Below are 14,186 nucleotides of genomic sequence, written 5' to 3'. Positions count from 1 at the left end.
AAAGATTGTCGTTCCGTTGACAAAACTAACGAGAAAGAACGAGAAGTTTGTTTGGACAGAAAGGTGCGAGGAAAGTTTTCAAGAGTTAAAGAAGAGATTGGTAACCGCCCCAGTGTTGGTATTACCAGATGACAAAGGGGAATTTATGATATTCAGTGATGCTTCATATAAAGGACTTGAATGCGTGTTAATGTAACACGGGAAGGTAATAGCATATGCGTCAAGGCAACTCAAGCCGCACGAGCAAAAGTATCCAATGCACGATTTGGAATTGGCAGCAATTGTGTTTGCCCTTAAGATTTGGAGACATTATTTGTACGGGGAAAAGTGCGAGATTTATACGGATCATAAAAGTTTGAAGTATATCTTTACTCAGAAAGAATTGAATATGCGACAAAGAAGGTGGTTAGAATTGATTAAAGACTATGATTGTGCGATAAACTATCATCCTGGAAAGGCAAATATGGTAGCTGATGCTTTAAGTCGAAAAGAAAGGTTGAATATGTTAACATCATCGGATGAATTAATCAAGGACTTTGACAAGATGGAAATAGAGGTGCAGACTCCAGAATATGGAGGTGAAGCTATATATGCAATGTTGTTTCAACCCGAGATTTTGGAAAAGATTCGATGCTGTCAAGAGCAAGTGATGAATCGCGAAAAGGATAAGTTGACGGGAGAAGAAATTAAAGCTCAAAAGGATGGAAAAGGGATATACCGTGTTAACTCACGTATTTGGATACCTAATGTCGTGGAACTAAAGCACGAGATTTTGCAAGAAGCGCATAACTCGAGATTTTCAATTCACCCTGGAAGTACAAAGATGTACCAGGATTTAAAAGAAAATTATTGGTGGCCAAACATGAAAAAGGAAATTGCGGAATGGATAAGTAAATGTTACACGTGCCAAAGAGTTAAAGCGAAACATTAAAGGCCAATCGGATTGCTTCAACCACTGGACATACCCGAATGGAAATGGAAACATATAGTGATGGATTTCATGGTAGGATTAACTAAAACCAAGTCAAATCACAATGCGATTTGGGTGGTAATCGATCGGTTGACACAGTCAGCACATTTCTTGCCGATAAATGAAAGGTTTTTATTAGAGAAGTTGGTCAAATTATATCTGGATGAGATCGTGATGCGTCATGGAGTTCCTGTATCTATCGTGTCTGATAGAGATCCAAGGTTTAATTCGAGATTTTGGTGACAATTCCATGATCATTTGGGAACGAAAGTGAAAATGAGTACGGCATATCATCCGCAGACAGACGGAAAAAGTGAAAGGACAATCCAGACGATTGAAGACATGTTGCGAACCTGTGCAATAGATTTTAAAGGAAATTGGGATGATCATTTGCCCTTAATTGAGTTTTCCTACAACAACAGTTATCACGCGAGTATTGGCATGCCGCCTTATGAAGCGTTGTATGGAAGAAAGTGTAGGTCCCCTACTTATTGGGACGATGTTGGTGAGCGCAAGTTAATTGGCCCAAAGCTAGTTCAGCAAACAAAGGAAAAGGTTGAAACGATTCAAAAGAGATTAATTGCAGCTCAAGATCGACAGGCAAAGTACGTAAATCAAGAACGGAAAGATGTGCAATTCGAAACTAGAGACAAAGTCTTATTAAAGATATCTTCTTGGAAAGGTTTAACTCACTTCGGAAAGAAAGGAAAGCTGAGTTCAAGGTACATTGGACTATTTGAAGTATTGCGATAAGTTGGGAAAGTGGCATATGAATTGGCGCTACCGCCGCAAATGCAACATCTGCACAATGTGTTTCATGTATCTCTTCTAAAGAAGTATAATGCTGATGCGAACCATGTGATCGAGTTGGAACCAGTGGAAATCCAACCAGATTTGTCCTATGTGGAACAGCCTGTGCGAATTTTGGATCGAAAAGAAAGGACGCTTAGGAATAAAGTTGTACCTCTAGTTAGAGTGTTGTGGAGAAATCCATTAGTCGAAGAATCGACTTGGGTATTAGAAAGCGAAATGAAAGAAAAGTATCCCCATCTATTTGCTTAGACTAGATTCTGGGGACATAATCCTTTTAAGGAGGGTAGATTGTGACGACTGAGAATTTTGCGACGTAATTAAGTCAATAAAGTATGTGTTATGTGATGTGATTATAATTATGTGATTAAGTACTGATTAATTGTCTTTTATGTACACTAGAGTTTAGGAGCGTGGATATAAACGTTCCAATTTAAAGAGTCAGCTTAGAAGTATAGCTGTGGTGTCGGGCCCTCAGGTAGAACGGAATCCGTCCTACTAAGGAATTAAAGAATATAAAATGTGAATTATGTGTGATTGAATGAAATGAATGAGTAATAAAGTATTTTGTCCTAAGTGACGTGTTGATTGATAATGAGAATAAGAAGCGTAATCGAAACGCTGAGCGTCGGGCCGTCAGGCTGAACGTGACCCGGTACGCGTAAAAGAGGATAAAGATTAAAGAGGGATAGATTCTATGATCAGACTTGAGTCGTTATGTGATTATATATGTGAGATTGTTGTCTGTGTGCATGGCTATGTGATCTGTGACAGTTTTTGTGACTTTTAAAGGAATTACGTGATTTAAATAAAGGTTTAATTAACCTTCGTGCATTTTTATAAAATCATTCGAGTAAGATAAAAACATGGGATTTATTCTGTGATCTTCGTAGTGGTCCTAGAGACTTTTTAAAAATGATGAGTGAATTTGATTGTCGATCTTTGCATTTTTAAATTGATTTTATGTGAAAAATGTTATTATTAAAGCAAGTTTGCGAAATTCATATAAAATCAACCGTTCGCTCAAAATCTTATTATGAGTAATGGTTAAAAAGCTAATTTCGAGGCCTACGTATTAAAAATGTCATTTTCAATAATTCTCGACTTCCCGAGAGAGATATATTTTATATTTAATCCTTGTTTTATTTAGTAAAAAGATGGGACAAGTAAGAGTGAAAAAGGAATTAGAAGATTACCAAATTGCCCTTGTTTTTGAGTGATATATAAACTCACTCCCTTTCTTTTTTCTTCTTCTTGCTCCCGTGCTTTCACTTTCTCTCTTCTCTCTTTTCTCTCCTTCTCACTCGAACACACTCTCTCTCGGCTTTCTTCAATCTCTCTCGGTATACCTCTCTTTTCTTTGATCAAACTCACCAATCATCCCTAAATCTTCTTGCTAAACACTTATATGTAGGTAGAAGTGTGTGCATGTGTGTATACCCACTTGCATGTCGATGTGTGTGTGATGTGTGTGCTCGGTGTGTGTGTTCACCCGAGAACCACTTGGTTCTTGTTATTGTTGTTAATGACATCTTGTTTAAGCTTGATTCTTCGTAAACAAATGATAGAGAAGATGTGCATGTTAGTTATTTTGCGTAATTGATGGAAATCGGGGGTTTCGTTGTTGGACACGCTCGAATGAGGGCACTACCGAGATGCCACCGCCACCGGTGATGAACTCCGGTGAACCGGTGGTGAGCCATGATGTTAAAAACTGAGCTCTACTATATCAAACACTTATTTCGATTATTGCATGTGTCATTCTTGAAAAACTCAAATGGTTTTGCTCTTTGAAGATATTGATTTGAGTTAACTTATTTAAAGTGATTATGGATTGTTATTAGATTAAAAAGGAATGAAATTGTTGTTGCATGCTAAGTTTAGGTTCGGATTTTGTGCTAATAAGAAGAGGAATTTGATTTTTGTGAGTTAAGCTTGGTAAACACTAAGTTTATATGGCCTAAAAGTGATTGCATGTTAGTTTTAAAGAAGATCAAGATATGCATGTCATTGATTTGTCCTTGAGATGTAAATTTGAGTTTTTGCCGAATGGGAATTGAGTTAAAAAGGGATTAATTTGATGAATAAGTGGATGCATGTTGTGATTTAGGTGAAATTCGAATTCTTGGATTGTGTTAAGAAATTTAGTTGGTTTAATTGATAAAAATGAAGTAATGATGAGTTGAAATTGAATTGCATGCGAGCATGTATGTATGTTTTGGTTCGAATGGTTGTTGATAAAGAAAAGGGTGTTAGTTTAAAAGTTGGATTATGCTTAGAATACGGATGCATGGTGTAATTTTGAGAAATTTGATTGTATATATATGATTATGGTTCGAATTTTTATGATTAAAAGAAAGGAGAATGATTCTTTAATGGTTTTGAATGAGTTATGTGTTTATGTGAATCAAAGTGCGTATTTGGTTGATTTTGTGTGATAAGGCTGGATAGGCCATAGGGATTAAAAGTCAAAAACTTGGTTTTGATGATCAAAAGGATGATTGAAGGTGTATAAGTGAATATCTATGAATTTGTTTGCTTGATTGTAGTATGTGTTCGAATTAAGGAACAAAAGAAAAAGGGAACTAAGTTGATTGATTTTAAAAGATATAAGTGATAGTTATGGACGTAAATGTTTGGTTGTGAATAAATCTTGTACTCGTAAGAGTTATAATAGTGTGATTTGAGAAATAGCTAAGAATAAGCAAGTGTGCTTCGATTGCTAAGTATATAAGGATATAAAAGTTACGAAAAAGAGATATGCTATGTGCTATGTGCTTATATGTATAAGCTATATTCGTATGCTCGAGTCAAGGATATAATCGAGTTATCGTATAGAGTGATCGTTCCGGGAACGAGAGTTGAGAATCTAATTAAGGTTTTGGTTTTATTGTAGATTCGGAGCGTGAGGGAATTCAGACTAGGAAAGGAAAGGATTTACTAGGTGGCAGTAGTTTAACCTTCAGGAAAGCAAATTCAGGCAAGTAACTCTGATTACTTGTGTAAATGGATATAAAGAGAATGTTGTTCACACCATGTAGAGTATTGAACTGTTTAAGTATGAAACCCTTGCTTTATGAAACCCTGATATTGATTTAAAGTACCCTTGTTCTTGATAATCTATTATTGATAAGCCTATTGATTTCACCCTTTGATAATCTGTCCTTTCTGTTCAAGTTACCTATTAAGCCATGAATTGTATTGAACCTTTTGATTATCCTTGTTAACCCTGCTTAATGATACCATGTTTCTCTTGATCACCCTATTGATCCCTAAACCAATGTTGATCCTTCTAATTTAGTGCTTTGTTATCCCTGATACAGAATTCTTATGAATTGTTCCTTGCGTATCTTTGAATCACTCCCTGAACTTTGTTTCCTTAAGATCTGAATTAAGAATGAGTTTCGACTTGAAAGAGTCCGAATGATTTCAAATGCTTGGTAATGATAAAATGGATTTTTGAAAACCTACTTATTTTTCCAACTCAAGGTTTTCCAAGTGAATTCCTGATGGATTGGATTGGGACGTAAGAGGCTAGTGGGACTAGTCCAGTCATGGTAAGAGGCTAGCGGGGCTAGTCCAACTTAAGGCTGAAATTATGCCGATTGGTACCTTAATGACCGGATGGAGGACGGTACGGGCTGATCACCCGTGCATAATGAAATGGAAAGAAAAGTAATCCAATCAAGGGTTCTAATTGATTATTTAAAAAGGGAACTAAAACTTTTGTTCAGTAAATTGATTTTTGGAAATGAAAATGTTTTATAATGCTCTGAAAAGAGTTGATTATGTTATTATGGAGCTTAAAGCTCGAGAACCCTGATTCTTGAAATTGTTGATCATATTATTGATTTTATATCTTGAAATACTGTTGCTTTCCTCTATTGAAAGATCTATTCTAATCCTTTAATGATTTGTGATGAATGTCGGCTTTCGTCCTGCTTTGAGCCTTATTCCTTGAAAGCCCCACACTTTTCTTCAGAAACCTTTCCTTAACCCAAAAGATGGAAATCTGCAACCTAGATCAAATAAAGTAGAATGCCCTGAGTTGGTAAAGCATATTGTGATTTGATATTGTAGAACTGCTATAAAGTTACTTACTGAGTTTTATACTCATTTGTTTTGTTTTAATCTAACCATGGCAGTTAAGCAAGAAGATGGCCAGGCTTAGGCGCACTGCTCGTAAGAGCGTACCTGGTGGTCCCTACCGTGTTGAGGGCTTCCGGTTGCCAGAGCAGGTAGTGGTAATTATGAGTGAGTTCGTGCCTAGAAAGAAGTGTATAAAGATATAATGGGTTATCTGTCGGTTCCCAGCCGGAATCGATATTGGTTATTTAATAATATTTTGGGCCTGTAAGTTATATTTTGTGATTGGTAGTTATAATCTTGTCTCATACTTTATCCTGTTGATCCTATTAGTAGTTAATCGGGGTTTATGCATATTTAATTATTAGATTAGAGGTGTGTGAGTCCTCATTTCCTAACCCCGAGATTGAGGGTGTCACAAGCATTATAATAGACCCTTTATTGTAACACTTTTTTTATCTATTGTAACACCAGTAAAAGCATTACAATAGGACCCTATTGTAACAATATAATGTCCAAATGTAACACCTGATTAGTGTTACAATAGCTTGATTGATTTTTTTTAAATGTGGGCCCCAAAGGGTAGGCCCCCTGGGACCCACCTGTGGGGCCCACTTATGGGGCTCACCTGTTGGGCCCACATAACCTATTGTAACACTATGTTTATCTATTGTAACACAAATTCCACAATAATGTAACACACATTTCATAATTATGTAACACTAAATGTAAGATACTGTAACAGTAAATTAGGCTAATGTAACAGTTAATATATAAATTTTTGAAATGCCATTCCTGTTTTCAGAAGAAGCTCATAATATAAGTCCCAAACATACCACAACTACATGACCATTCAAATAACTCCCAACTCCATCCACCAAGTCTCAAGTCCATCCACCAACTAAAACAACTACACCAAAACAATCTACATTCAAAGTCTATTCACCAACCAAAACAACCACCACTACTTAACCGTTAAAATAACAAAACTAGTTACGAGATTATAATAAAACAAATTCGATGATTACAAAATACTTAAATTATGTTGCCTTCAGTGCCTTGACCTCGAGTACCTTCAGTGCCTGGAGTGTGAGTTCCATTGGCAAAATGAGGGCCATTCTCATCATGATCACTTGACTCGGTCGCACAAAAGTTTCCAACATCAATGTTCATACTTGAATCTGCACACGGGAATACGAATGAGAAAAAGTCATAGAAACTAGCAAAAAAAAGAATGAAAATGGATGGTTTTTAAACGTATACCTACAAACCGAATAAGTAGATGGTTGACCTAATGGGATTTTATTCCTTCTGGTGTTCCGTTAATTGAGTATATTAGAAAAAATCTAACAATGCATCATATGTAAAATGCTACTTCATTCGAATAAAACTTCCTTGTGATGTGAAAGATCCTATTTAATTGTATTAAAAAAATATTTCACATCACATGGAGTTTTATTCGAATGAAGTAACTTTTACATTTGATGCAATGTTAGATTTTAGGATTCAAGAAGCTTTCCCTCCTCCGCTAGCAGTGTTCTTAGCATCTACACCATATGCATATGCACGCCTGTCTATCATAAACATAGAGATCATTACACCAATACAAGTAACTAACAAGTCAGATTGTTGTTTTGACAACATCAAAATCATATACCTTTATTAGGTTATTTAAAACACTGCACCTAGTTATTCCTCTACTCTATTCAATATTCAATAATTTTTCAAACTATCTGCAACTTCTTGAAATCATCAGTGTTTTTTTAAGTCTATACAACTGCATCCTATTGAACCAGTTGAGGGATTTCTTGTCATGCTTTTAGGCCTTTACTTTATAGCATATATCTCTGGCCAAAGACCGGTAAATGATTATTAGTTCAATTTAACCAAGATTAACCCGAGCTAAACAACAGGTTGAAGCAATTAATCTTCAGAAGTTTACCAACAATTAAAGTCATGACATACAAGCAAATGACAAAGAGAGACATACAAGTTGGACATTGCCCTGTGCTGCTGTTAGCATTGCACTCTGCATCTCCACTGCATAAGAAAACAACAGAAAGATACAAGTACGGTCATCTGTGAAGCACGGGTGCGGGTGCGGGTGCGGGTGCGGGGGTGCGCGGTGCGGGGATACGGGAATTCGACAAATTTCAAAAAATGGGGATACGGGTGCGGGGGGATACGGCAAATATTAAAATATTTTAAATATTATATATATATATATATATATAAATTACTTAGACAATGTAAATAAAAGACATCAAATATTTAACAATTAGAAGTGGCATTCTAATTCAACCAAATGAATGTCATCAAATCCACAAGTTCATCATTCTTAAGTCTTAACAAGTGAAAGTCAAATTAATATTTACTAAATTTAAACTAAACATCATCATCTTGATAAATCATCTGTTCCATCTCGGGCTCATCAAGAGAAAGACTAGCTATCTCAAGCTCCTCGGCGCCGTCAAGTGGATCGAAGTGATCACCACCAAAATCCCACAACTTTGTCTCTCCCTTCAAATAAATGTCACTTTTTCTAGAAAGGAGTCGAAGGTTGGTGTGCACATAAACCAAGTCTTCCGCCCGAGTTGGTAGTATCTTATTCCTTCTAACCGAATAAATAAAGGAATAAGTACTCCAATTTCTTTCACAACAAGATGAAGAACAAGGCTGACCCAATAGTTTCAAAGCTATTTTTTGAATATTTGGAGCTGAAGCTCCATGAACAAGCCACCACATCTTCGGATCCATAGTGCCTCTATCTTCAATGGAGTCAGCATTACCGAAGATATCCATCTGTCCTGAAAATCGAGCATACTCAATACTTACAGCTTTTCTTGCCTCCCCATCCGGAAAATATCTCTTAATGCATTTATTTCTTTCTTGAGATAGCTCAATATCTTGATGAGGGGGAAGACGATTATGAGCTCCATTAAGCCAATCAATAAGAATCACATAAACTACATCATAGAAAGGAGATTCTTCAAAGTGCTCTTTCTTCTCATGCCTATATATGATATTCTTCACTTTCTCAATCATATCATCCCACATGTCATAAACCAAGTGCAATGAAAGCTTATCCGTATCAGAGAAACGCAGCATATCATACATAGGAGCAGTGAACTCAAGAATATAATCAACACTATCCCACCAATATTCATCAAGTATCGTCGTCCTCATGACTTGAGCTTTCGGGAGATCATATTCACGGTAAGTACTCCACTCCTCACAAAGAACCAATCTTTCAAGAGCACGTTTTAGAAGTTTGAACCTCTTAAGCATGATAATGACAGATGCAAACCTAGTCTCAGCAACACAAAGAAGCTTCAAGGGAGAAAAAAGGTTGAACATAGTGTTAACCATATTATGATTAAGAATGAAATTCTCAATCAACATTGCAGCACTAACTACCTCAGTAATCCAATGACACTCATCATACACCTCTCTATTGGACTCACTATTCTTGGCATCACAAATATTTTTTAGTGCCAAATTAAGAGTATGCACCACACAAGGAGTCCAAAATATATGAGGAAATGAGGCCTCAATGATCGTACCTGCAGCCTTGCAAATAGGAGCATTGTCAGTAATAACTTGAACCACATTTTGAGGTCCCACCTCCATGATCACCTCTCGCATCAAGGTAGCAAGGTGAAATTTATCTTTGACTTCACCTTCACAATTAACTGCTTTCAAGAACATAGGACCATTTTCTGTAACCACCATAAAATTAATTAATGGCCTTCTTTGAGTATCACTCCATCCATCGGAAAATATACTAACCCCTTTCTCCTTCCAAGTAGTCCTGATTGGAACCAACAACCTCTCAACATTAGCTCTTTCTTTTTGCAACAATGTGGTGCGTAAAGCATTGTAAGTGGGAGGAACATAGCTTGAAAGGTTGAACTCGAAAGCCATTGTATATGACATATTGTAATGAGGATTTCTAGCATAGTAAAATGGCAAGCCTCCGGAGTAAAATGCTCTTGCAATCTCGCTATCCAATTGCGCTCTCAAGTCCATATTATACGCTTTTTGAATTGGATTATTGTTTTCAATTGCCTTACTTTTTAATCCATCCATTTGTGACTTATTAGCTCCACATCCCCAAGCGCTACTACATGATTGAGTTTGAGATGAAGGAGGTAGTGGAATGTCAATTGGTTTCCTCCTTTCTTCCTCCTCCGCCAACTCCCTTTATAACTCACAAAAAATTTGTGGAGTGATTTTGGCACAAATTTGAACTCCTTGACCTTTTATTCTCATCAAATGTGCTTTTACTCTTGAATATGACCCAGTGAATTCAAAATTACAAAAGTTGCATTTGATTTTTGCATTTCCGCTCCTTCCACCCGATTTTGCAATTTTAGTCATGTGTTTCCATAAAACATCAACACCTCCCGTAGGTTGGCTTAGAGAAGCACCGGTAGTTGCTGCGGAACTTGTTGATGATTGTTGCTCCATTACTACAAAAATAAAAGCAAAAAATTACAAATAAAAAAGGCAGTAGCTATTACTCCATCTTTTCTGTCAATTCAAGGTTTGAAAGTTGAAACATTATATTCCTGCAAACATATATATTATATATATAATAACAATATTTAATAAACAAAAACATAAAAATAATCATTATTAAACAAATAAACAAAAAAAAAATTGACAGTGAGTACAACTCCACAGGAGAGTTGAGTACTAGCCCACAAAATCAAAAATTCAGGCCCAATTAACATATAGTAAATTAGACATATACACACGTATATACAGTTACACACAACTCGAGACTACAAAGACGGAGACGGAGGACAAACATCATTGACTACATAGACAACTCGAGACTGAAGAAAGGGAAGAAAGAAAAAGAAGAAGAAGAAGAGGATAATTACTTACGAGAAGAGCAGCTAGCCGGAGTGTTCTTCGGTGCCGGAGAGTTCGTGGAGCACTGGAGCAGTTCGTCGCCTCCTTTCCAATTAGGGATGGGCTTGTAAACTCCTAATTGGTAAATAATTAAATTACAAAGACCCTGTGTTTTTTTGTTTGTGTTTTATTTGATGTGAAATTACAAAAACTACCCCTCCCACACCCCCCCCGTATCGAGCCTCTCAAATTCGCCGACACGCCACATGGCGCACCGCGTACGCACCGCGGCGCACCCCCGCACGCGTCGCGCACCGCATACGCGGTTCTTCACATAACCCAAGTATCCCTGCTTTCCAGACGGTCATGAATATGAACTTAAAGTTAAGATAAATAAATTCTAAAGTGCAGGTAGAATATAGTAATAATGAATATATAAATAATAACGGGAAGGAGAAGACCGGTCCCATCTTCCATCTTTAGTACCATTGCCGAGTGAGGAGCATATTCATCTAGATTCCCGACCTCAGGATTATTACGCACACATCTTGATCATGAAACTAACAGAACTACTCTTCACCTCAACTATATTGAACAAAATGACACATCTCAATTTGATCATACTTCATAGCTAATATCATACTTTGAACACCAAAAAATATATTACAAACTTTAAAACATCGAGACAGTGTCCAGATATATTGAGCAAGACTCTACTGCACACTTGAGACACTCTTTATCATGGACCAAGGAGAGATATTAATATCAAAGCTGCAGAAATATTAAATGAACACACAATATTTGATTTTCATGTACATATATGTGTGTGGCTGTGTGTGTATGCATATCAATAACAACATTAAAATGAATAACAGTGCAAAGACAATGAAATTTAGCAATCTGGATAAATTAATAAATGCTCACTAGCATTAGTGACGTTGTAATTCACATATTCAGCTTCATTCTCATTAGAATTCTCATCCTTGGTACCATTACCATCAGACGATGAGCTGAAACTACACTTCGCCACCTTGACGTTATGTAGGCGGCGTTTGGACTTTAGCTTATTTTGCAGAGGCGGCATTTGCCTTGCCTCTGTTACATTAATATTGTTTTTTAGAAGACTAACTACCATTCTGTATTGGTACTCTAATACTGTACTTGAAAGTTGGAATCAAGGAAACAATGACTGCAACAAAAATTAACCCAAAAACCTATATTAACGTATAATACAACCAAAAGTGCTGATTGAATTACACTCTCTTCTCCGATCTAAAGACAATATTCCAATACTTCTGCTACTAGTATGCAGCTACTTAATATGTATATATATTTGAAGCCTTCATACAGGGAAAACAACAATGACAGGACACCGAGTCAGAAACCCCAATTTATAGAGGATTTTTCTTCAAATCCTCCTTTGATCTTGTTCTTAAACTATTCAAAAAATAGTTTAAAGCTATTAAACTATTTGTATTTAGCACTTAATTAGGGAAATATCAAAACCCCCAATTTATAAAACCCCTGTCCCTACAAATTGAAAAAAAAAATCAAAAGTTAGTAACCCTAATCGGAGAATATGTATATGTATGTGTATTTATATACCATTATTCAGTTCATTCTCAATTCGAAGCAAACCCATACATAAATAAAACTACAACCCAGTTGTAATTCTCCCCGAAAAGTTAACATAATTCAAATAAATATTGACAAATAGGATCATTAACAGGAAGATAACTAAAATACAATATAAATCGACGATTACCATGAGGCTACAATTACCCCCAGCATTCATATACGAGAGCTAGATAAGAAGTACTAGAGTCAGTAGTAGTGAAACAAGAGCATTACAAAAGACTAATAAAAATAGACAAAGCTTGAATAATACGGGGCTAGGTAATACTAGTAAATTACTCGAGTGGGAAGGGCTCTTTATTCGGATCAATTTCTACGAGGACAGTGCCATCTTTAAGAGGGGATAAGTCCGGGCAAACACGAAGAATTAAGCCCATCTGCTTTCCATCCACTTCTTTCTTTAACACTCTTATTATATCCCCCTCCAAACAATCGGGCTACTAAGTTATACACCAAATTCATGATGGCCATCCCCCCTTTACACTCAACACACTGATATTTTAATTTTGATTTTGTGGGAGAGAGAAAGATCGGGTTTAAAGAGAGTAACGAGAGAGGTAAAATTATAAGTCGGGACTGTTTGGGGGGACAGTATAAAATGTGTATTTTAGTTTAGGGGGAAAATTACCGCCCACACCATTTCACCTAGAAAACTGTGTCCAACATGTTTTTTGTTTTAAATTTGAAGTACAAAACTGCAAATTATATAATTTTACATTTATTAAAAATATCTTATTTTATTTACATATCATATTATTTATTTTTTAAATAAAATATAATAAATTTAATTTTTTTATAATATTATGTATTATATTCATTAGTCATAAATAATCCAAAATATAAATATAATTATAATTTTTTGAAGATATATTCACTTTAAAATTTTTAAAATGAAAAGTATTAGCTAATGTAACAGCAAGTACTGGTGTTACAAGTTGTGCAACACTGTCACTCCCATGCAACACTACCTTTAGCGCTATTGTAACACCAAATCAGTACTGTTACAATAGCATAAGAATTTCTTAGCTATTGTAACGCCCCCAAATCCGGGGTCAGAGGATTTGGTCACCACTATGAAACCTCAATCCAAAATAACCTGTTAAATCAATAAATAAATGCCAGCGGAAGATATTTATCATTTATGACCCCAAACTAATCCAAGATCTTTTAAGGTTACAGTTCTAGAAACAAGATATCCAAATTCAACAAATAAATTTTCTCACTTTCTTTTAAAACTCTTTTCAACAAATCTCAACTCAAAACTAAACCCACTAGTATAACTTCGAAATGAAGTATACTAGGCCCAAATAAAATACAAAACTAAAATATAATATAATATAATATAAACAACTTTACATAATAAAACTTACACTAGTCCGCAAACCCTGGACCAACCACCTTCGAAAAACTTCTTCTTTGCTTCCTCAAATTATACAGCTAAACAGCGCAAGTTAATCATCACTGGAGGTTAAATTTAAAAACAGGCAAGTATGAGCGGAAGAAATGCTCAGCAAGATCATTATGACATATATTTAGGGTCGTTTTGATATAAAACCGACATCTGCATTAGAGCAGAACATTTAAAATCATAATTGCTGAATCATAAAATTTTAGTTGAGGAATTCCAGATTTAATTCCTTAATTATATTCAAAACCATTTTGATATTTTTGAGCAAAATGCTTCAGCAATACTTTGAATCTTGACGAGAATAAAACTCATAAAACAGTGTTTACGGAAATATTGTAAACAATTCTAACATGAAACAATGATTATGGATTGAATCGTAAACTTTACTCAAAACCGAACTCTTGAAATTAATACATA

The 14,186-nt window shown here is 35.7% G+C and overlaps 1 protein-coding gene across 1 annotated transcript; it reads right to left on the bottom strand.

Moving 5' to 3' along the window:
* Positions 1-8,251: 8,251 nt before the first annotated feature.
* Positions 8,252-11,861, bottom strand: LOC141673859 (uncharacterized). Its single transcript, XM_074480588.1, has 3 exons — positions 11,651-11,861; positions 10,167-10,338; positions 8,252-10,067 (listed from the first exon to the last, which is right to left on the bottom strand). The coding sequence occupies exons 1-3, from the start codon at positions 11,859-11,861 to the stop codon at positions 8,252-8,254; spliced, it is 2,199 nt and encodes a 732-aa protein (XP_074336689.1).
* Positions 11,862-14,186: the final 2,325 nt, after the last annotated feature.

Source organism: Apium graveolens, chromosome 7 (genome assembly GCF_009905375.1).
Source record: "Apium graveolens cultivar Ventura chromosome 7, ASM990537v1, whole genome shotgun sequence".
NCBI classification, from domain to species: Eukaryota; Viridiplantae; Streptophyta; class Magnoliopsida; order Apiales; family Apiaceae; genus Apium; species Apium graveolens.
Note: the sequence above shows the minus strand (reverse complement) of the source record. Positions and strands in the feature narration are given on the sequence as shown.